At 53.2% G+C, this 19,993-nt stretch overlaps 1 protein-coding gene across 9 annotated transcripts; it reads left to right on the top strand.

Annotated features, from left to right (window-relative positions):
• Window positions 1-1,935: 1,935 nt before the first annotated feature.
• Window positions 1,936-15,879, top strand: ITIH3 (inter-alpha-trypsin inhibitor heavy chain 3). 9 transcript variants are annotated; one of them, XM_063113857.1, is made up of 22 exons: window positions 1,936-2,028; window positions 2,715-2,735; window positions 3,554-3,720; window positions 3,810-3,914; window positions 4,165-4,327; window positions 4,865-4,978; window positions 6,014-6,139; window positions 6,441-6,557; window positions 6,836-7,004; window positions 7,583-7,708; window positions 7,994-8,175; window positions 9,389-9,574; window positions 9,729-9,868; window positions 10,586-10,740; window positions 11,470-11,478; window positions 12,520-12,552; window positions 12,809-12,844; window positions 12,999-13,112; window positions 14,037-14,241; window positions 14,945-15,117; window positions 15,307-15,418; window positions 15,750-15,879. In XM_063113857.1, exons 1-22 carry the CDS (start codon window positions 1,936-1,938, stop codon window positions 15,877-15,879), a joined length of 2,676 nt encoding a protein of 891 aa, XP_062969927.1. The 9 variants fall into 9 exon arrangements, with proteins under 9 accessions (XP_062969927.1, XP_062969928.1, XP_062969931.1 ...); XM_063113858.1 differs by lacking the exon at window positions 11,470-11,478 and adding an exon at window positions 11,536-11,541; XM_063113861.1 differs by lacking the exon at window positions 12,520-12,552.
• The last annotated feature ends 4,114 nt before the right edge of the window (window positions 15,880-19,993 follow it).

The following is a 19,993-nucleotide window of genomic DNA, read 5'->3' on the forward strand; positions in this document are numbered from 1 at the left end:
CCAATTGGGGCCTCATCTTGCCCAAACAGGAATGGGGTGAACCCAAAAGATCTCTTGGATTCTGTCTAATTCTAACGTCTAGATGGTAAATCTGATTCCCTCCAAGTCCCTGGCTGTCCCTTGGGGCCTCTTGAGCAGCCTCAGAATTCCTATCTTGAGTTGTCCCTCTCCCAAAACTCCAAGCGTTTGGGGATGAGGCAGTGGTCTAGATGAAAGAGGCTGGGAGAAGCTCTGCAGGTGGCTGCAGGGCCGTGAGGAGGAGTCACTTGGCAGTGTTGGCAGAACAACAGTCCAGCCGCAGCACCAGCCACCTGGTCATTGACCACAGATGCTGAAAATGACCATGTGAATGAGATGTCCCAGGAGCCAGGAAATGAGAGTCCAGACTGTAGCTCTAAGAGGTCTCTCCACATGCAGGAGTCAGTGCCTGCTGGGTCTGGTCTGTCAGGCCTGAACTTGCTGCTCTCTGCTGATGGGGGTTGGTGCGAGGACTCAGGAGGCCTGAGGAAAACAGGTGATGACAGGCCGGGCCTGAGGCACAGGCAGTCACCTCCAACAGCTGCATCTTTCACCCTGCCATTGTTTCGCTGACTTGGCAGCTCTCTGTCATTGCTCTGTGGCTCCTGCCACTTCCAATCATGAGTCCACGCCCTCCTCGTGGTTTCCACTGCCATGTTGCTTCTGCTGCCTCGTGACTTCTGCCTTCTGCCTTCTCTCTGTTTTTCTGCTCCCAGCAGCCAGCTCTCTCTGTACCTCTCACAGTCAGGCCCAGAGCTTTCAGCCAAAGCCATGCTGCAATCCATATGATAGGCGTCCTGGATGTTAGATGTCCTGCCTGCATCCTGGTCTGCTCCACTCAGCAGTGAGTGGGAAAGGGTGACACTGGGTCAGCTTTGCTCAGAGAAGCCATGGGTATGGTGAGCATGTGGCAGCTGTCCCAAAGGGTCCAGGACTGGCAGGACCCTGGTGTGGTTCAGGAGGTCCCAGCCCCCATTGAGAGGGACCAGCTCCTGCCTCTGAAGCTCCCGTTGTCTTCAAGGCCTGATCCCTAGCCTCACCGAGTCTCTTAAAGGAATGACTCCTTGGAGGCTGAGGGCAGCCAAGTGCCTGGCTGTACTCACGGGGGGTGTACAGGGGGACTGTAACATGACCTGGCCTCAAAGAACTCTGGGTCCAGGGGAACAGTCAGACCTAAGCACACAAACCTTAACTCAAGGCAATGACTAAGCAAGCCCTCAGGATGCTTTGGGCTTGGAGCAGGGCTGTCCTGCAGTCCACTAACGGATGAGGGAGGAAGGCTCCAGGTGGAGAGGCACTGGTGCGGGCAGAGAGATGTGCCAAGAAGGGGAGGGCATGCTGCTGGGAGGAGGGTAACTTCAGAAAAGCAAGTTGGAGCCAGATCACAGAGAATGCTGGGCCATAGGACTTGGAGTTTGTCCTTTTCTTGGGCCCTGGGAGCCACAGAAGGGTAATGAGCGAGGGGCTTAGATGTAAAAGTCTAAGCCAGTGGATGATGCATCTGGTTCTGTGCCCTGGCTGCCTTGAGAAGGGAGAGGCTAAGATGCAGGGGGCCAGTCCAGAGACTGTGTCAGTGGCGGGGACAAGAGTCAGTAACGCTGAGATGCCGGTTGTTCTGAATGCAACTCCACACCCTGTCTCCATCACTCACCCCAGGGAGGCCAGAGCCCCTTGCTTGCACACAGCTTCTGCTTTAGGGCCTCCATTTCCCCAGCTTGTCAGGAGTGAAGCTCCAACACCGTTGACAATACCCACTGGGCCCTCTTCGGGCAGACACATCCGGGGCCTGTCACTCCACCCCCACCCAGCTTCCCAGAGGAGCGCTCCTCCCACCTCATGCTGTGGGTCGCTGACCCTGCTTGGAAAACACCAGCCTTGCTCATATAAGGAGCGTGGGCCAGGCCTACGTGCTCAGTGATGGCATCTGCTTGGTGGCCCTGCCTCATCTTGGCTCTGCTTTCCAGCTTGGCGGCCTCTGGCCTCCCTAGAAGTCCCTTCCGGCTGCTGGGAGTGAGTCTGCCCCTCTTTACCATTTGGGCCCCGGGTGTGAAACAGGCAGAAGGTGCCATGCTGGGCAAGTCCTCTTCATGGGGGTGAAGAGGAGGCAGAGGCTGGCACTGTGCTTCTGTGCTAGACTTGGGGAGAACTGGGCTCCAGCCGAGATCTGTACTAACGTGCCGTCGAACATTGGGCAAGGCTCTTAAAACTCATTGGGCCTCAGGTCCCCCACCTGTCAAATAAGCAATGTACAATGAGGTCGTTGCCTCCCTGAGGGGCTGTGAAGGTCCAAGTCTTAGACAAGTTCAGTGACCTCTACAAAATGCTGAGTTGAGCCCTGTGGGGTGGTAGTGCATGTTCTAGGAGGAGACCTAAGGGGTCTGGGGGCCAGAGAAAGGCAGAATGAGTTGGGGTGTGTGAGGCATAGAGCGAGCTCTGGGTTCAGTTTTTCCTGAGCTGCTCTCCTGGGTACCTGAAGACCTGCCCCTCTCTGGACCTCAGTTTCCCCATCTATTCAGAGTTCTTCCTACTCTGACATGTAACTCTGGGAGGGTCCTATGTCTGGAGGCCTTTCAAACTGTGTGTATGTGGCGGTGGTGGGGGGGAATGGCTGAACCCTTACCCTAGCCCAGAGCCTGCTCCCAGGCCATGTGGCCTTGGCCTTGGCCTGATCCCTCTGTTTGTCTCTGTTTTTGCAGAAACGGAGCCTCCTGGAAGGGGTGAGAACTTTCACCAGGCACGGGTCAGGTGGGGCAGGGCAGGATGGAGCTGATTGCCCAACTGCTGAAGGTGTGGGCCATAATGGCAGATCCCTCACAGCTGGCAAACATGTCACAGCCCCCTACCTTGCAGACCTCCACAACGCAAGACCCCTGGAGAAGATCACTACAGAACCACAGCCCCTCCAACCCTGTAGAATGCAGTCCAGAGGGCTCCCACCAGTCATCCTTTCCTCCCACAAACCACTGGAAAGAGGGTGTCTGGGGACTCTCTTTGGCATAGGTCATAAGCGCCTGTTTGAGAGACAAAATTGGGCGATTACCAAAGTACACAGAAGGCAGACTCTGTATGTGTGTGGGGGGGGGGTGAAAGAGGAGCAGGAAGAGCCAGAGGAAGGTGCTGCTGTGACACAGCCCAGCACAAGGCTGGAGCACAAGATGAAAGGAGGAGGAGGAGGACTCTCTTTGAGGACCTTCCTGAGGGTGATGGGGGCCATGAGAGGGCTTTAGGTGGTGAGGGTTGGGGTCAGATTTGGGTTTTTACAAGATCTCACTGGCTGCAGCTATGTGGAAATAGATTAGAGTCAAGGAGCCCGAAGCATCAGAACAGTAGTAACCAAGTGAATGTGGGGACTGGGGGATACCACCTGGGCTGCTGATGTGAGTGACTGGGAGGATGGAGGGGTCACTTACCAGGCAGGGTCTTCTGAACTGCAAGGGCAAGCTTGGAAGGGAAGTGGCCAGGTGGAAGACCTGGTTCCCTGCTGCCCCAGTCTGACTGGTCACTACCCACTGATCCCTGCCCACCTCTCCCACAGGTGGCCAACAGCATTGAGGTCTATAGTACCAAAATCAGCTGCAAGGTGACCTCCCGCTTTGCTCACAATGTTGTTACCACAAGGGCTGTCAACCGTGCAGACACAGCCAAGGAGGTTTCCTTTGATGTGGAGCTGCCCAAGACGGCCTTCATCACCAACTTCACCTTGTAAGTGCCACCATGGCTACTGGCTCTGGGCTCAGGAGGGAGGTCTGGCCCAGGGTGACGCCTCCCCTACCAACTCTCTTTCCCTGCAGGACCATTGACGGTGTTACCTACCCTGGAAATGTCAAGGAGAAGGAAGTGGCCAGGAAGCAGTATGAAAAAGCTGTATCCCAGGGCAAGACGGCCGGCCTGGTCAAGTAAGTGTGACCCTGGGCCTCAGGAGAACATCTGAGATGCAAGCACTTCCAGAGATGAAACAACAACAATAACAATAGCTATTATTACTGTTATAGCAAAATGTGCTCATAATTTTTTACATTATTCCATTTTGAGGTTGAGGCATGCTTAAGGGTCTCCCTAACCAAAGGGCTGGGATTTGAATCCAGATCTGAGCAAGTGGGGGCTCGTGCAGTCTTTGGAATTGTTTCTGTCTTGCACTCTGCTCAGAGCCTCTGGGAGGAAGCTGGAGAAATTCACAGTCTCAGTCAATGTGGCTGCGGGCAGCAATGTCACCTTTGAGCTAACCTACGAAGAGCTGCTGAAGAGGCACAAGGGCAAGTACGAGATGTACCTCAAGGTGCAGCCCAAGCAACTGGTCAAACACTTTGAGGTAATCAACCACTCCTGCAGCCCCTGCTGAAACTGCAGGGGCAGGGGACAAGGATGGCCCCATGGGCCAGATCTCAGAGCAAGGTCAAGAATGTAAGGGTTCTGGCCCTACCGCTTGGATGAGGAGGCCTGGAGGAATTACAGTGGTTCCGGTCACAACACCTGCGAGCCAAGGGGAAGAGGTTGGGCTGGACCCTGCAGATCCAGACTTGGTGCTGGACCTTCGGGGGCAACACCACAGAGTGCTTCTGTAATGCTTGTGCCTGGGTACATGGGCATTTACTTACATCAAAGCCAAAAGCCTAAGGAAATGCTCTGTTGGTGGAATTTGGGGCACATATGGCAGATGGTGGAAACACTGTGGGGTCGGAGTACACTTCTACAAGTCTTCTGGTAGGAGACACCAGGCTTGGCCTTCATCACGGTCCTAGAGGGTCCCTGCATCCTCATGTACCCATCTTAATTCCCTGTGGCCTAGTCCTAGAGGCTGGCCTCTGCACTGTCACTGAGTGACCTCTCCTTACTTTGGCCATTTCAGATCACGGCAGACATCTTTGAGCCGCAAGGCATCAGCATGCTGGATGCTGAGGCCTCGTTCATCACCAATGACCTACTGGGCAGCGCCCTCACCAAGTCTTTCTCAGGGAAGAAGGTGGTGTAGATGCCTCTTGGACCTAGGGGGCAGGGGGTGGGACAAGCCTGCAGCCTGGGACATGGTGATACAGCATGTGTGTGTTGGGATGGGAAGGAGATCCATCTGCAACCATCACCTTTCTCCCTGGCCGTTGGGGCCAGGAGTGAGGATGCTGGAGGCAGAGGGCTGCTGACAATGACCTGCCAGAGGAATTGGGATCCTAACTGCATTGGGGAGAGAAGGGGACAGGAGAACCATTTATAAGGCCCAGTCCCACTTCACCTCGGGAAGTGGACAGAGCAGGGGTTACTCTTCCTGTTTTATAGATAAGGATACTGAGGCCACAAGAAGTCATTTAGATCTACTGACTCCACACTGAGAAGTGAAAGATAAAAAAAGAACTTCATTCTTGGTGCTGGGTGGTTGGCTCCAATCCCCAAGATCTCAAGCTAGTCCAGGGGCCCTATTGGCAGTGGGCAGTGGATGGATAAGTGTTTACGTAAACAACACACCTCAGACATTCAGGACTCCAGGGTGAGGCCCAAGAAGCACAAAGTCAGAGGACTGCTTCTGCAAGGCAGCGTCTCCCCCCCGGCCCCTCCCCGCCATTCTCCTCCCTTCCCCCTCCCCTCCTCTTAGCACCAACACTCCAACCTGCAAAACCATCCAACAGAAAGTTCCTTTTCAGGGTACAGTACTCCCTTCCCTAAGGGGCTTCTCAGTGCTGAGCTCCAAGGTAGGCTTAGCTAAGGGGCTCGAGGGGACCATCAAAAAGAGAGATAAAAGGTTGAATTAGACAAGGCTTGTGCCCTCAAAGGATCTTCTGATTTCCAAGCAGGAGAGAGGCACTCAGAAGGACCAGAACATGGAGAACAAGAGCTGCCAGATGGCGGGCAGGGCTGCCCAGGCCTCCAGCTCTTGCCAGTCGCTGCCACCTAAGGGCTTCTCCTTGTGAGGGCTATGCCTCTGCTCCCCAGGGCTCCCCCAGGCTGAGGTCACCAGTGGGCAGGCCCTGGTCAAGCTGAGCAAGGACCCTCCATCTCTGTCCTTCAGGGCCATGTGTCCTTTAAGCCCAGCTTAGATCAACAGCGTTCATGCCCAACCTGTACAGACTCCCTCCTTGATGGAGATTTCACCATCATCTACGATGTGAACAGGGAGTCTCCAGCCAACGTGCAGGTACCCACCAATGGCTGTGCTGGGCTGGCTGCTTGCCCATCATGGTGGGGTGAGGGCTGGTGCCGGGAAGGGCTGCGGCTGCATCTGGTGCCATCACCTTCAATCCTCAGCCCAAGGCTGAGTTTTCCTATATGACATGGGACAGCCGATAATAGTCCCAAGCCTTTGTACAGCATCCCCTAGAGGGTGGGGAAAAATAATCTTTTTCTTGGGCTAGTAAAGGTCTGGCTTCTTACTACAAGGGTAGCCAATGTGGTGTTGCTAAAGGAAACTCAGTTGCCGTCTCTCCCTCCCTTTCCAGGTAGTCAATGGCTACTTTGTACATTTCTTTGCACCTCAAGGCCTTCCAGTGGTGCCTAAGAATGTGGCTTTTGTGATCGATGTCAGTGGTTCCATGGCTGGTCGGAAAATAGAGCAGGTACGTACTCTCCTATGCACAGATGGCAGAGCCAGGTGCGGAGGATTAGGAGGAGGAAGAAGTTTTTTTAAGTGGAAAACACTTACATTTCTGGTAAAAGAGGAAAAAGGGGACAGGATAAAAGAAGACTCAAGGCATCTGCCCACTTTCCTGGTGAGCCTCAGGGATCGTTTGCTGGCGCAGATGGCACGGGTTCCCCTGCCAGCCTTGGCTGGGAAGACACCTTGCTCTCTACTGCTTCTCCCAGCTTCTTGTCTGATTGTCCCTCTCTTTGCCAGACAAGGGATGCCCTTCTAAAAATCCTGGAGGATATGAAAAAGGATGACTACCTGAATTTCATCCTGTTCAGTGGAGATGTGACCATTTGGAAAGACCACTTAGTTCAAGCCACTCCAGAGAACCTCCAGGAGGCCAGGGAGTTTGTGAAGAATATTGATGATAACGGAAGTAAGAGCAAAGGGTAGAGCAGACACTGTCCTACAGGCTCCCCCCTGCCTGGAGCAGCCTGTATCCCTCTCACCATAGGGCAGAGACTCTGGTGGTCTTGGGCCCTGCAGATCCTAGCTGCGGGGAGTGGGCAATCCTCTGGAATGAAGATAGGATATCGAGGTGTCTTCTCTGTGGTCTAGGGAAACCCATTCTTTCTGTTTCTAACCAATGATCCTGGTACCCTGCAAATCACAGCAAGATAAGGAGATGGAGAACCCTTCTTCTTGGCCCTGTTTCTTATGGAAAATCATAAGTGACCTCTATAGCACTTCTCTTTCCTCCCAGCAAGTCTATGGACTGTTTTCCAAATTCCTTTTACACCATTTGCAGCCCTTTTATCCCCACTTGAAAATATCAGTCATTTGTTCATTCCTGCACAGATTCATGCAGTCAGTATTTGCTGAGTACCACACGTATGGGCAGACAGGGGCCTTGGGCACATGAGCGGGGCCTGCTATCCTGACTTCCACTCCAGCATCCCTGCACACTGGCATCCTGAGGACACCCTCCCAGGGTGCTGTCTGTTTGTGTTCCAGTGACCAACCTCAATGATGGGCTGATGATGGGCATTAGCATGCTGAACCAGGCCCGGGAAGAGCACAGAATCCCGGAGAGGAGTACCTCCATCGTCATCATGCTGACTGATGGGGATGCCAATATTGGTGAGAGGGTGGGAATGGGTCTGGACCAGAGCTGGAGGCCTGGCTCTGTAGCCAGCTCACTGCAAGACCTTGGGCAGCTCTTCCCAGGGTCCCCCATGGCCTGCGAGCCCCTCAAGGGCAGGGTCCTGCCTCCCTCTGATGGGCTCCAACCATCTGCCCTGATAAGGGCTTGTGACTGTGATTCTACCATCTCTGCATGTGCAGGAGTCAGATCTCTCTGGACAGAGCTGGTTCAGATATTCCCCAGGGCTGTGGCTGGAGTGTGAATATCCGCTTCTCCTGCAGGTGAGAGAAGATTTGAAAAAATCCAAGAGAATGTGCGGAATGCCATTGGGGGCAAATTCCCCTTGTATAACCTGGGCTTTGGCACTAATCTGAACTATAACTTCCTGGAGACTATGGCCCTGCAGAACCATGGGTTTGCCCGGCGCATTTATGAGGATTCCGATGCCAATTTGCAGTTGCAGGTATGCCTTGTCTTACACATTTCCAGGAATGAGGTGCTCACTACCTCCTCAGGCAGGTTCCACCATGTGACAATTTCAGTTATTAGAAAGAGCTTTCTCTTGGGTTGAAATCTACCTCTGGTTACCTCTTACCCATCAGTAATGGTTCTAATTTTGTTCTTGGGCTACACGGAACAGACCTGTTTCTTCCACAGGATTGCCAGAGAAAATACAGGACATCCAGTTAAATATGAATTTCTGGTAAACAATGAATAATTTTTTAGTGTAAGTATGCCCCAAATATTGTATAGGACATTGTATTAGTTCACCAGGACTGCCATAACAAAGTACCACAGACTGAGTGGTTTAAAAACAGAAACTTACTGTCTCACAGTTCTGGAGGCTGGAAGTCCAAGATCAAAATGTGTCAGTGGGCCGATTCCTTCGGAGGGCTCTGAGGGAAGGCTCTGTTCTAGGCCCTCCTCCTTGGCTTGTCGATGGTTGTCTCCTTGTGTCTTCACATGTTGGTCCCTCTTTGTGTGTCTGTGTCCAATTTCCCCTTTATATAAGGAGCCCAGTCATACTGAATTAGGGCCCACCCTAATGACTTAATTTTAATTCGAATACTTTGTAAAGACCCTATCTCCAAATAAGGTCACATTTTGAGGAACTGGGGGTTAGGCCAACAATGTTTGAATTTCTGGAGTACACAAGTCAACCCATAACAGACATACTAAATAGTTATTTGTTGTTTATCTGACATTCAAATTTAACTGCGAGTCCAATCCTCTAATTTGCTGAATCTGGCAACTCTATTCCTTGCCCAGGCAGGTGACAGCATCTCACCACTGCAGGTGGACCCCACATGCCTTGCTGCCACCTGTCTCCTAATCTCTGCGCTCCCGTCCCACATCACCTTCTCTAGTCTGCCTCTCTTCTCTTCCTTTCCTCCTTCTTGCTTTCATCCCAACAGACATTTCTTGAATACTTTCTATGTGCCAAGAACTCTGTCCTTTCCTTCTATTCTTCGTAGTCTCTACCTGGAGGGCAGGGAGGGCTCCAGCGGAGAGAAGGGCACAGCCAGGACCATGTAGGAGTGAAAATTGGGAGCCAGAACTGGCCCAGCTCTGGGGGACCAGTGTCATGCTGCACCATCTGTGGAAGCCTGCCTGTCCCAGGCCTCTCCATGCCTGCCCTGGGAGCCCAAGATGACCGGGGCTGATCTGGATTCCAGGGCTTCTACGAGGAGGTGGCTAACCCTTTGCTGACGGGCGTGGAGGTGGAGTACCCTGAGAATGCCATCCTGGACCTCACCCAGAACAATTACCAGCACTTTTATGACGGCTCTGAGATTGTGGTGGCTGGGCGCCTGGTGGATAAGGACATGAACAGCTTTAAGGCGGATGTGAAGGGCCATGGGGTGAGTGGGGCCAGGGCCTGGAAGTGTGCTGGGGATAGGGGCTCAGCACTGACCGGGCTCTAGCCTCCTGGCTGATGGTCCAGGAGTGGTGGCCGTCACCTGGCCCACCTGGCTCCAGGCCTCCAGCCCCTTGCCTCCTCCACCCCTGCCCCAGGCCATCAACGACCTGACCTTCACAGAGGAGGTGGACATGAAGGAGGTGGAGAAGGCTCTGCAAGAGCGGGACTACATTTTTGGGAATTACATCGAACGGCTCTGGGCCTATCTCACCATTGAGCAGCTGCTGGAGAAACGGTGACCCTGACCCACCCTCACCTAGCCAGGCCCTCGCTGCCCAGCACCTACCTGTGCCTGTCCCTGTGCCAGCTGTGCTCTGAGGGAGCCACGCCCCAGGAAAGGGCACCCCCACAGCAGTCCCAGCTGTCCTGCCCCCTTCCTGGCCCAGCCCCAGGAAAGGCTTACAGAGCAGTCTATAAGGGACCCTGCGCCCCCACTCCCTACCCATCAACCCAAGTCTCCAGTGGGCAGCCACTACCCAGCCAGCAGCCTGGGAGTGCCTCAGGGGGCGGGGGGGCCTCAGCATCCTGCTGCCCACACCCAGCAGGGCCCGAAGATGGTAAAGCTGAACAGAATTGAAGGGTGGGATCCCAGCCCCTACCCTCCAAGGGCAGAGCTGGGCCCACCTGAGAAGGTGAGGTCTGCATTCGCTTAGGTGGGATGAGCCTATAGGCCCCCAGCCTAGGACCTGGCACGTGCTGAGCACTTGGTATGCAGCACTATCGTGAGGAATTGTTGCTGTGGCCATTTCAAGCCCCTTGTATTTTTTAGGGGGGGAAACTAAGTCCCAGAGAGGATGCAGGGCTTGTCTACATGCCCCTGGAGTTGACGGACCAGTCTTGTCTGAGCCCTAGCGGGCTCCACCCTGGGGCATTACCCTGGGAGCCAGTGTGGGGGAAGGCAGGCCAGGAGCGGTCCTCTGGGCTGACCCTCTTGACTGGCCCCTCCTCACAGAAAGAATGCCTATGGTGAGGAGAAGGAGAACCTCACAGCCCAGGCCTTGGACCTGTCCCTCAAGTACCACTTTGTGACTCCGCTGACCTCCATGGTGGTGACCAAGCCTGAGGACAACGAGGACCAGATGGCCATTGCTGACAAGCCTGGGGAAGGTGGGGACAGAGAGTGGAGGCCAGAACCTGGAGGCCTCCCTCTAGGACCCCGGGCCCTGGGTGCCTAGCAGAGGAGTGGGCCAGGCTGGGGAGACCCAGACCCGCCAAAGAGGGGCAGGCCTCAGGGGCATTTGGAGGAAAACTGGCCAAGGGCTGAGGAAGGTGGCCTAGAGAGAGCCACCCAGTCAGCACAGACAGTGGGGTGTGGAGACTCTCAGGGATGTGAGTAAAGGGGGCACACTGACCAGGGGCTGTTTCAAGGAAAGGGGCTTAGGCTGCAGCATGGAAGGGCTCAGTTAGACAGGAAGAAGCACTTCTAATGTGAAAGCCTTGGAGGAGGCCACCATGCACCTGAGGATTGTGAGAAAAGAGGCCTTGAGAGCTGGAGGCTGGGACCAGGCCTCCTCAGCTAGACCCCAGACTGCCCTACTCAATAGGAAGGTCCCAAATGCCCACGGCAACTGGGCACAGGGTATGTGGGAGGAGAGTGGCACTGGGAAGCATGGGAGGTAAAGAGCTGGGCCAGGCCGGCCAGGCCTCTGGCTTCCAGGAGCTCTTGGTTCCAGGTGACACCCAGTGGGGGCAAAGCTGGCTGCTGGGAGGCCCACAGTGCTGGCCTGGCAGCAAGTTCTGGCCACTCAGGCCACTCCCATTGTTCTCGTTCGCCCGACACCAGTAGTCTGTGGCTTCTAATGCGTATCTGCTCTTCCTCCCTCGCTGCGCCTGTAGATGCACAAGGTAAGCTTCAGTCAGCAGCCGGTGGGCATCACAGAAGGGAGACAGAAGAGAACTCAGAGGCCTGTCCAAGCAGGCTGGGACACCCAGTCCAGGGAGGGGCACTTAGGACACCTGGGCATGGCAGGCTCAGTTCTATTGCCAAGTCATGACTCTGCACCTCTCTGAGGGTCAGGTCCCCATCAGGTTGAGTGGGTGTGGCTTCCCCTGCCCAAGGAGAGACATTCAGTCTGAGAGTAATCTGGGACCTGCAAAAATTAGCAATTTATCACATCAGCCGCTTATACTCAATTAATTCCACAGCAGCCCTCCAAGGGAGTCCTTTTATGATTCCCATTTTACAGTGAGGAAACTGAGGCACAGAGCAGTTTAGTCTGTTTACTCAGACTCAGTAGGTTGTTGAGCCAGGACTTAGGCCCATCAGCCTAGTCCAGTGCCATGCTGGGTATTACTGGGCTGGAAGTGCTCGTCACCTCTCTCACCATAAAATTGGAACCTCACCCCCACAAGCCCACCACCACCGGGCAGGGCCTCCTTAGCCCCTGCTGGCCTGTTCTGCCTCCATCAATAAAGGGAGCACATTTAGACTGGGTCATCACTCCCCCAGAACAGCCCTGTCACATACACTGGTGTGTGTGAGTGTGGGTGCATGTGGGTGGGTGTTTTACTACCGAGGAGCAACAGACCACTGTAAGCCTCACTCCATCCCAACTGGGGATGAGGAGCCCAGGGGTGGGGGCAGATGTCTGCTGTAAGCATTACTCATGAGAAAGAAGTTGACGACTTAATAGCTTGCATTTTAGCCACATCAAAATGCCATGCCCCTAGCATTAAAATCACACCTCTACTGCCACTAGCCCTATAAAGGGGTTCCCTAGGAATGCCCCATTTCTAAAGCCTAAACTTTGGGGTCATATTCCCACCTCTGTCTGCCAGTGTTGGGGCCCACTGGGGACAAGTAGCCCCAAACAGACAAAAGGCACGGGGCTTGGAGAGAGGGAACCCCTAGGCTCTGCTCACAACCGCCCTGTGGCTTCTTTTTAGTCACACGTGGGACTGCCTCTATGTCCTTCCTGAGTGAGTATATGCTGGCTGCTGCAGCCCTCGCTGCCCACTGCATGGAGCTTGACCCTGCTCGTTTCCCTTTGTGGTCTGTCCTGAATCAGCTGTCTGGGACAGGTGGACAGATCACAAGTCCTGAGGATGTTGGGGCGTGGGAGGGCATTAGGGAGCAGGAAGGGGAGGAAGCATGAGCCAAACTCCGGGACTGGGGTCCTAGTGCCTCCCCAGGGCTGCTTGCTTAGCTCAGTCCTCTCTTCCTTTGCATCTACAGCCAGCTCCCAGCAACCTTCAACACCCTACTACTATGGTGAGTCCCTGGTCCTCCCCGGGGCAAGGCTCAGAGTCCTGGGCATAGTGTTCCTGCCTCTCTAGGAGCCCAGCCCACAGAGGCCAGGGGCTTGGGGAGGCCCCAGGTACAGTGAGAGGCCCTGGAGCCAGTCCTTTCTCCTATGTGCCCTCAGTGGACGGGGATCCTCACTTTATCATCCACGTCCCGGAGAGAGACGATGCCATCTGCTTCAACATTGATGAAGAGCCAGGCACAGTGTTGCGCCTCATTCAGGACCCAGTCACAGGTGGGGGCTGTGGGCTGGGGCTGGGGCCAGGAAGGCTCATCCTGGGTGGGCACATGGACCAGGTCCTCACTCTGCCCAGTAATGTGTCTATCTGCATATGCAGAGCACACGCTGGGAGTGGGGAGCTGCCCAGAGCCACAGGCTTACTAAGTCCCCCAGGAGCCAGTGCTACTGGAGAGGTGGTTAAATTTCATGGGCAGCTTGGGCCTGGGGGAAGTACCCAGCCTGTGTCTGGGGGATAGTTTTTCTCTGAACACCACTCCCTGGCCCAGGCAAGGGGCAGATCCACAATGGCCCAGCATGACCCAAACCTAGAGTATCTAGGAACAGACAGGGCTGGGCTCTGTAGTCCTGGTCATTGCTCTGCTATCCTTCAGCAGGTCTGGTTGAAGGGGAAGGCACGTCCCTAAAGGCCAGCATGGACTTAGAAAGTCCTAAAAAAAAAAAAAAAAATAAGAAAGAAAGAAAGAAAGAAAAGGGGCTAAGTGCAAATAAATAAATAAATACATAAAAATTAAAAAAAAAAAAAAGTAGAGGAGATGGAGAAAGGGACAGAAAAAAACATTTGTAGAAGTAATGATGGAAACTTCCCCAATTTAAAACAAAAGTTTATGAACACACACATACAAGTAGGTCAATAAACTCCAGGCGGACAAAAATCACAGGTATGCATGCTAGGACACGTAATCAAACTGCTGAATGACAAAGACAAGAAGAATATTTTATTTCATTTTATTTTGTCTTTGTCTAGTAAGCTCAATATTTGTACTTGCTCAAGAACAGTTTCTATTAATTTCCTGTGCATTGGCCATCCTCTTTTGTTTCTTTGCATTAACTTTTATATAATAGAGGATTTGGCTGAGTTAAAAAAAAAAAAAAAAAAGAAAGTCTTGTTGGTCTTTCCCTGCTCCATCCCTCTGGCAGGCCTCACAGTTAATGGGCAGATCATTGGTGACAAGAAAGGCAGCCCTGACTCCAAGACCATAAAGACTTACTTTGGAAAACTGGGCATTACCAATACTCAGATGGATTTACGGATTGAGGTGGCGACAGAGAAGATCACCCTGTGGAATGGGGCTGCACAGAGCACTTTCAGCTGGCTGGACACAGTCGCAGTCACACAGGATGGGTAAGAGCCCCTACTAGGTCTCCAAGGGGTGCTACAGCTTGAGGGTCTAAGAAGGAGGCTCTTGAGGAATTTGGCCAAATCCCAGGACAGAAGATCCACAGGGGTCACAGGAGAGTGGCAGCTCAGAGTTTATTCCCATACCCAAGAGGTGGGTGACCATGGTGGCCCTCAACCATTCCCTGGGGCCCTGTCTGAGCCAGAATTGGTAGCTGAACAGTTCATAGGACTGACTGTGAGGGAAGCGGTGGTTGGACAAAAGCGTTAGGTGATGATAACCACAGTCCCCATTTGCATTTTCTCTGGCTGAACCTAGTTCTCAAACTCCTTACTGTCTCCAATGTCTTCAGATCCCCCAGAGGCTGATGAGCAGGGCAGAGGTGCTACTCTCACAGAGGCTCAGAGAGGGGTCAGAACCTGCCCACGGTCATACAGGAAGCCAATGGCTGAGCTGGGGCTTCACTCCAGGCCCCTGGACTCCCAGGACAGCCCTCTTTCCTGCTTAGAGGGGAGCAAGGCTCTCAGCAGAGGGCATAGACACCATGCATGAGACATCCTCTTTCCAACACTTCTGAGATAGTTTCTGCAGTTGGTGTGCTTGGGGGCCATGTGCAGGAAAGGTTCTACCAAGATGCCCTTGATTCGGTTGCCCAGTGTCATGGCCACTGGGCACCACAAACACCTGATGACCTCTCTTCTCTCCTAGGCTGTCTGTGATGATCAACAGGAAGAAGAACATGGTGGTCTCCTTTGGAGATGGGGTTACTTTTGTGGTTGTCCTGCATCAGGTGTGGAAGAAACATCCAGTCCACCAGGACTTCCTAGGCTTCTACGTGGTGGACAGTCACCGGATGTCAGTGCAGACACATGGACTACTGGGTAGGAAATATTCAGACTGCAGGCTGTTCAGGCCACATAGCAGCATGGGACAGCCACATAGGCTGTCCTAGTCCCCCTGTACCCAGCTCACAACACCCCATTCAGCCTTTGCATCACCTTGAAAGGCCAGTGGCCATGTTACCCATGGCCATGGCCAGGGACTGACAGTGTGAATGTTTTCATTCCCAGGGCAATTCTTCCACCCCTTTGACTTTAAAGTGTCTAACATCCGCCCAAGTTCTGACCCCACAAAGCCGGATGCCACAATGGTGGTGAAGAACCATCAGCTGACCGTCACCAGGTGAGCACGCTCCTCTGATGCCCTCACTATGCCCAACAAGACAGAAGGAAGGAGCCCTCTCTGCCCAAGCACACTGGCCTGATGGGCTCTTGACTTCTGTGGGGTATCCTTGTTTCTCTTTGAGGTGTTGGCTCCTTCAAGGCTCCTTCTAATTAAGGAAAAGCCCAAACTTGGCCCCCTAGAAAGAGTAATCATGTGACCTCATTCTTGACCAAAGAATTCTGGGCTCCTAGAATGGCCAACTCCACACCCTTTTTCAACTTGAGGCCCATGACTATAGCAGCCATATTGCCCACCCTGTGTATTACAGCACCTCTCTCCTTTCTCCCAGGGGCTCCCAGAAAGATTACAGAAAGAATGCCACCATCGGCACAAAGGTTGCCTGCTGGTTCATCCACAACAATGGGGAAGGACTGATTGATGGTGTCCACACTGACTACATTGTCCCCGACCTGTTTTGAGTAGACACACCAGTTCCTGTTGAGATGGCTGGACCAGCTTGCCCGGCATCTGGAACAGAGTTACAGAGCGGAGCCTGTGGGAGGGGCTGGGACAATAAAGTCCAAGCTAGAAATGAGACAGCTGCCAGCCTCTACCTGCCTTCATGAGTCCCTGCTCCAGGGAACAGGCAGCTAGGGCGCAAGGCAGCTCAGAGGAGGGGATGGCTGGTAAGAAGGAAACTTCTTGGGCCTCTCAGCTGACACAGCTGAGATACAGAGTATATTGGGATGGTACTTTGGGGAGCCAAATGTATGATAGTTGGGGAAGGAAAAAATCAAGAATTGACTCTGGAGCAAAGGGGCTCTGAAAAGTCAGGAAGAGCTGAGTGCATTTTAGAGTTCAAGGATGGTCATAAGAAAAGTCAGTGGTCACGGCTCAGGAGCTCTTATCAGAACCTTCAGAAGTAGAAAGTTCTCCAGGGAAGATATAGCCCACATCTAAGTGGAGATGTCATGTACCCCTCCATCCATCCCTCCAACCATCCATCCATTCATTCACCCACCCATCCATTCACCATCCAACTATCTGTTCACTCACTCATCCATCTATCCATCTGTCTGTCCATCCATCTGTTCATCCTTCTGCCATCCACCCACCCATCCACCCACCTATTCACCACCCAACTATGCATCCATCCACCCATCCATCCTACCATCTATCCATTCTTCCATCCATTTATTCATCCACCTAATAAACCATTCATTCACCCATCCACACTCATCCATTGATTCAGCAGATAAACACATATACTGGGCCAAAATCTGGGGGCACATAGTTTAGTCATCCATTTCCTGTTTTCATGGGTGCCCAAGTTTGCCTTCAGCTAGGCCAGGCATCTCTGGGATCCTCCAATCGCACCTCATGGTGACCACTTACTCTACTCTCCCAATGAGTCTGGGGTGGGGTCAGAGATCAGAGAGAGGTTTCCAGATAAGGGGCTCTGAGAGATCTCCAGCCCTCTTCCACCTGGATAACTGCAACTGCCCCATTCCTGGGTCTTCCTTACAGACTCCCAGAAAGAGCATTTCACAGAGCAGAACCGATTGTCACTCCCTGCCTAGACCCCCACAAATGACATCTTCCATCCATTACTCTTGGGACCAAGACAAAAGTCCTTCCTATGGCCTCTCCAGCCTCCCCACATACACCAGATGCTTCCCCTCACTTTCTAGGTTTCAGACAGACAGGCTGCTTCCAATTGTGCAAACATAATCCCTCCTGCCCCAGATCCTTTGCCTCTGCTGTTCTCTCTGCCTGAGGGGCTAAGGGCATGCTGGGCAGATGGTGCCCCATTGAAAGAAGAAGGGGTGGCTTTGCTTGATGGCAGAGCAGCGGGCACAATAAGGCTGGAAGGGGTTTGAATCAGACTGAGGAGGGTCATGAATGTTAGTGGGGTGGTGATTGTGGGTCATGGGAAGTTTTCTGCCTCCCACTCCAGGGGCCCTGTAGCCCTTCCTTACTGTTGGAGCCAGAACTAGAGTTTTCCAGGGCCCACACTGGCATGGGGACCTGGAGAGAGGACTGAGAGGGGCGAGGAGGGTGGTTCAGGTGGAGACATTTATCATCAGAAGAGACCCCCAGGTGGCTATGGGATGCTATCGGCAGACTGGTGGCTGTTACTGCTCTAGGGAGAGGGCCACACCACACCTGGCACCCATCCTGAAGGCCTCCCCACGGCCCCAGGGTGAATGCAGTAGAGGTCCAGGCTGGCCAGGCTAGAAGGGCTCAGGCCTGTGAAGGGACCCCACCATCCCATTCAGTCCTGGGTTAGCTGAGGAGCCACGTAGCTTTAAGCCAGTCATCTTGAGGCCAATTTTCCTATCGGTGAAATGGAGAAAATGATCTTGTGAGATGGAGGGTGTGAAAAGGCATTGTCATTATGGTTTCTGGTCCTCCTGAGGTGCCTGTCCCTGCCCTGCTGCTCCAGCCTGCTGCTAGGAGCCAAGCCAAGCAGGTTGGGAGAAAGGCAGAAGGAGTTTCCCAGCCAAGATCCTGTCCCCTTCACCCAGCTCATAGGCAGGGAGGTCCTCCAAGCAGGCAAAAACTAGGCAGACTCTGTCCTCTCCCGTCCCACGTCATTCTGGCTCTGCCTGATCCTGCTTACGGCTTCTGATGGCTCCCTGGGCTCTCAGCATAGAGGCCGTGCTCCATTGCAAGGTGTGTACAGCCTGTGCTGGCCGGGCCCTCCCTCCCTGTCCAACTGCACCTCTCCTCCACCTTTCCTGAGCTCAGTGCAATATCCTGGCTCTAGGCCTGGGCACAGGCTCTCTTCTCCACCTGGTGCCCTTGCCCACCTTTTCCACTGGGCTAACTTCTCTTTATTCCTCAAAACTTGACTCCAACACCACCACCTTTGGGACATCCCCATGTCTTCCCCCAACATCCCCATGTCTACATCTGAGCTCCTGCAGCACCTGATCATTTTCTGGGTGACAGCTGTCACAACAGGTACTGTGTTTGTCATGGTGTCCAATGTACCCACAGCACCTGGCCCAGGGCCAGGCCCAAGTAAGTACTGGAAAGCACTTGGTGGATGGAAGAGTGAAGCGCAAGGATCTATTTTCAACTGTTAGCAGAGAACACCCACCCTGCAGGTGCGGGCAGGCCAGAAAGTCAACCATGACTCCTCTGCTGTTGCATTAGTTCTGCAGCTCAGATGGTCATGTCCCAGAGGCATGAGCTCCGGGTGGGCACTCCTCTCTTCTTCCCTGTATTTCAGGGCTAGCCCCATAGCGAGGCCCCTGCCATAGACTGGATGCCCCCACTGTAACTGCTGATGGTGGGAAATCCTATTATGGTAACTGAAAGGCTGGGCCTTGAAGAGGTGATTAGAATGTGAGGACTGTTCTGTAGTGAATGTGTTAATAAGTTGATGGTTTTGTGGTGGTCACGGGCATGGTTCTCAGGGCTTTAAAAGGAGAAGTGAGGAGTTAGCTCTCTCTCTGCCCTGTTATTCTTGCCATGTGACACCCCACATTGCTGCAGAGTCACATCACCAGATGTGTTCCCTAGACTGTGGACTTCCCAGCCTCCAAAACTGTAAGCAATGAATATTGTTTCTTTACCAATTACCCAGTTCTAGGTATTTTGTTATAAGCAACAGAAACTGACTAATAAAGCCCCCAACCCTGAAGCTGCTCTTTTGTCTCACAGAGCTCTGGCCTGAGCCCCTCTGAATGACCTTCACAAAGCCACTCAGCCGGAGACCCCCACCTGCCCAGGAGGCTTGGTGAGAGGCAGCAGCCCAGGTGGGAGTGCTTCTATGTGTTGGGCAAACCTGCTGCTGGAGACCTCTCCCGCTAGCCTGTCCTCTGACTCTTCTAGAAAGACCCACTCAGCAAACACCCTTCATAGTGCAAGAGCTGGGAAAAAAATGTTTCCCTAATGATCCGGTCTGTTTCCTCTAAATGAGCAAATGAGCTCATTTGCTGCTTTACCCTGGCTGCCAGGAAGCTCAGAGCAAAGCTTTGTGCTTAATCACTGCTGTGGTTTCCCCAACTCTGCTGTCTCCAATTTAACCATCCTCCTGCTTGGTTCTTTTCTTTTATTCTCATGGTTTTTGGTTTTAATCTCTTTATGCTTTTTATCTGTGAACCACAGACTTGTGTCATTTTTTTTTAGAAGTAGGTGGAGTAATAATAAAATTTTTTAAGTACGCTTTGCTTGGGTGGAATCTTTGGGGTGCCTAATCCTGCCTTACAGGAAAAGAGACCCTCAATAGTACAGAATTTAGAGTTGGGGGCCCAGATCACCCCCATCAGACTACAGGTTCTTGAGAGAAGGCCCTTGCTTCCCTGCTGGGGCTGGGGCCTCATCTCTGTGAGTCCTTTGCCTTCCAGTCCTAGCTTCTTTTCAAGGCAGTGAGCAGACAGGCCTGTTCCTGAGTACAGATCTGAAAATCAAATTATGTAAAGCAAATCCCATTGCAAAGGGGCCCAGAAGCTCACTGAGAAAGTCTGGGAGCTGGCCTATAAAGAATTCCAACTCAGGGCTGAGCCCGTGGCGCACTCGGTAGCGTGCTGCGCTAGCAGCGCCGCGACGCTCCTGCCGCGGGTTCGGATCCTATATAAGAAT

The sequence above is a fragment of the Cynocephalus volans genome, chromosome 11 (genome assembly GCF_027409185.1).
Source record: "Cynocephalus volans isolate mCynVol1 chromosome 11, mCynVol1.pri, whole genome shotgun sequence".
Lineage (NCBI taxonomy): Eukaryota > Metazoa > Chordata > Mammalia > Dermoptera > Cynocephalidae > Cynocephalus > Cynocephalus volans.

Coding starts and splice junctions, on each gene's coding strand:
- ITIH3 (XM_063113856.1), top strand. CDS start 1,936: ATGGCATCTGCTTGGTGGCCCTGCCTCATCTTGGCTCTGCTTTCCAGC. Junction 4,328..4,864: donor AACTGGTCAAACACTTTGAG/GTAATCAACCAC, acceptor TGGCCATTTCAG/ATCACGGCAGACATCTTTGA. Junction 6,558..6,835: donor CTGGTCGGAAAATAGAGCAG/GTACGTACTCTC, acceptor TCTCTTTGCCAG/ACAAGGGATGCCCTTCTAAA.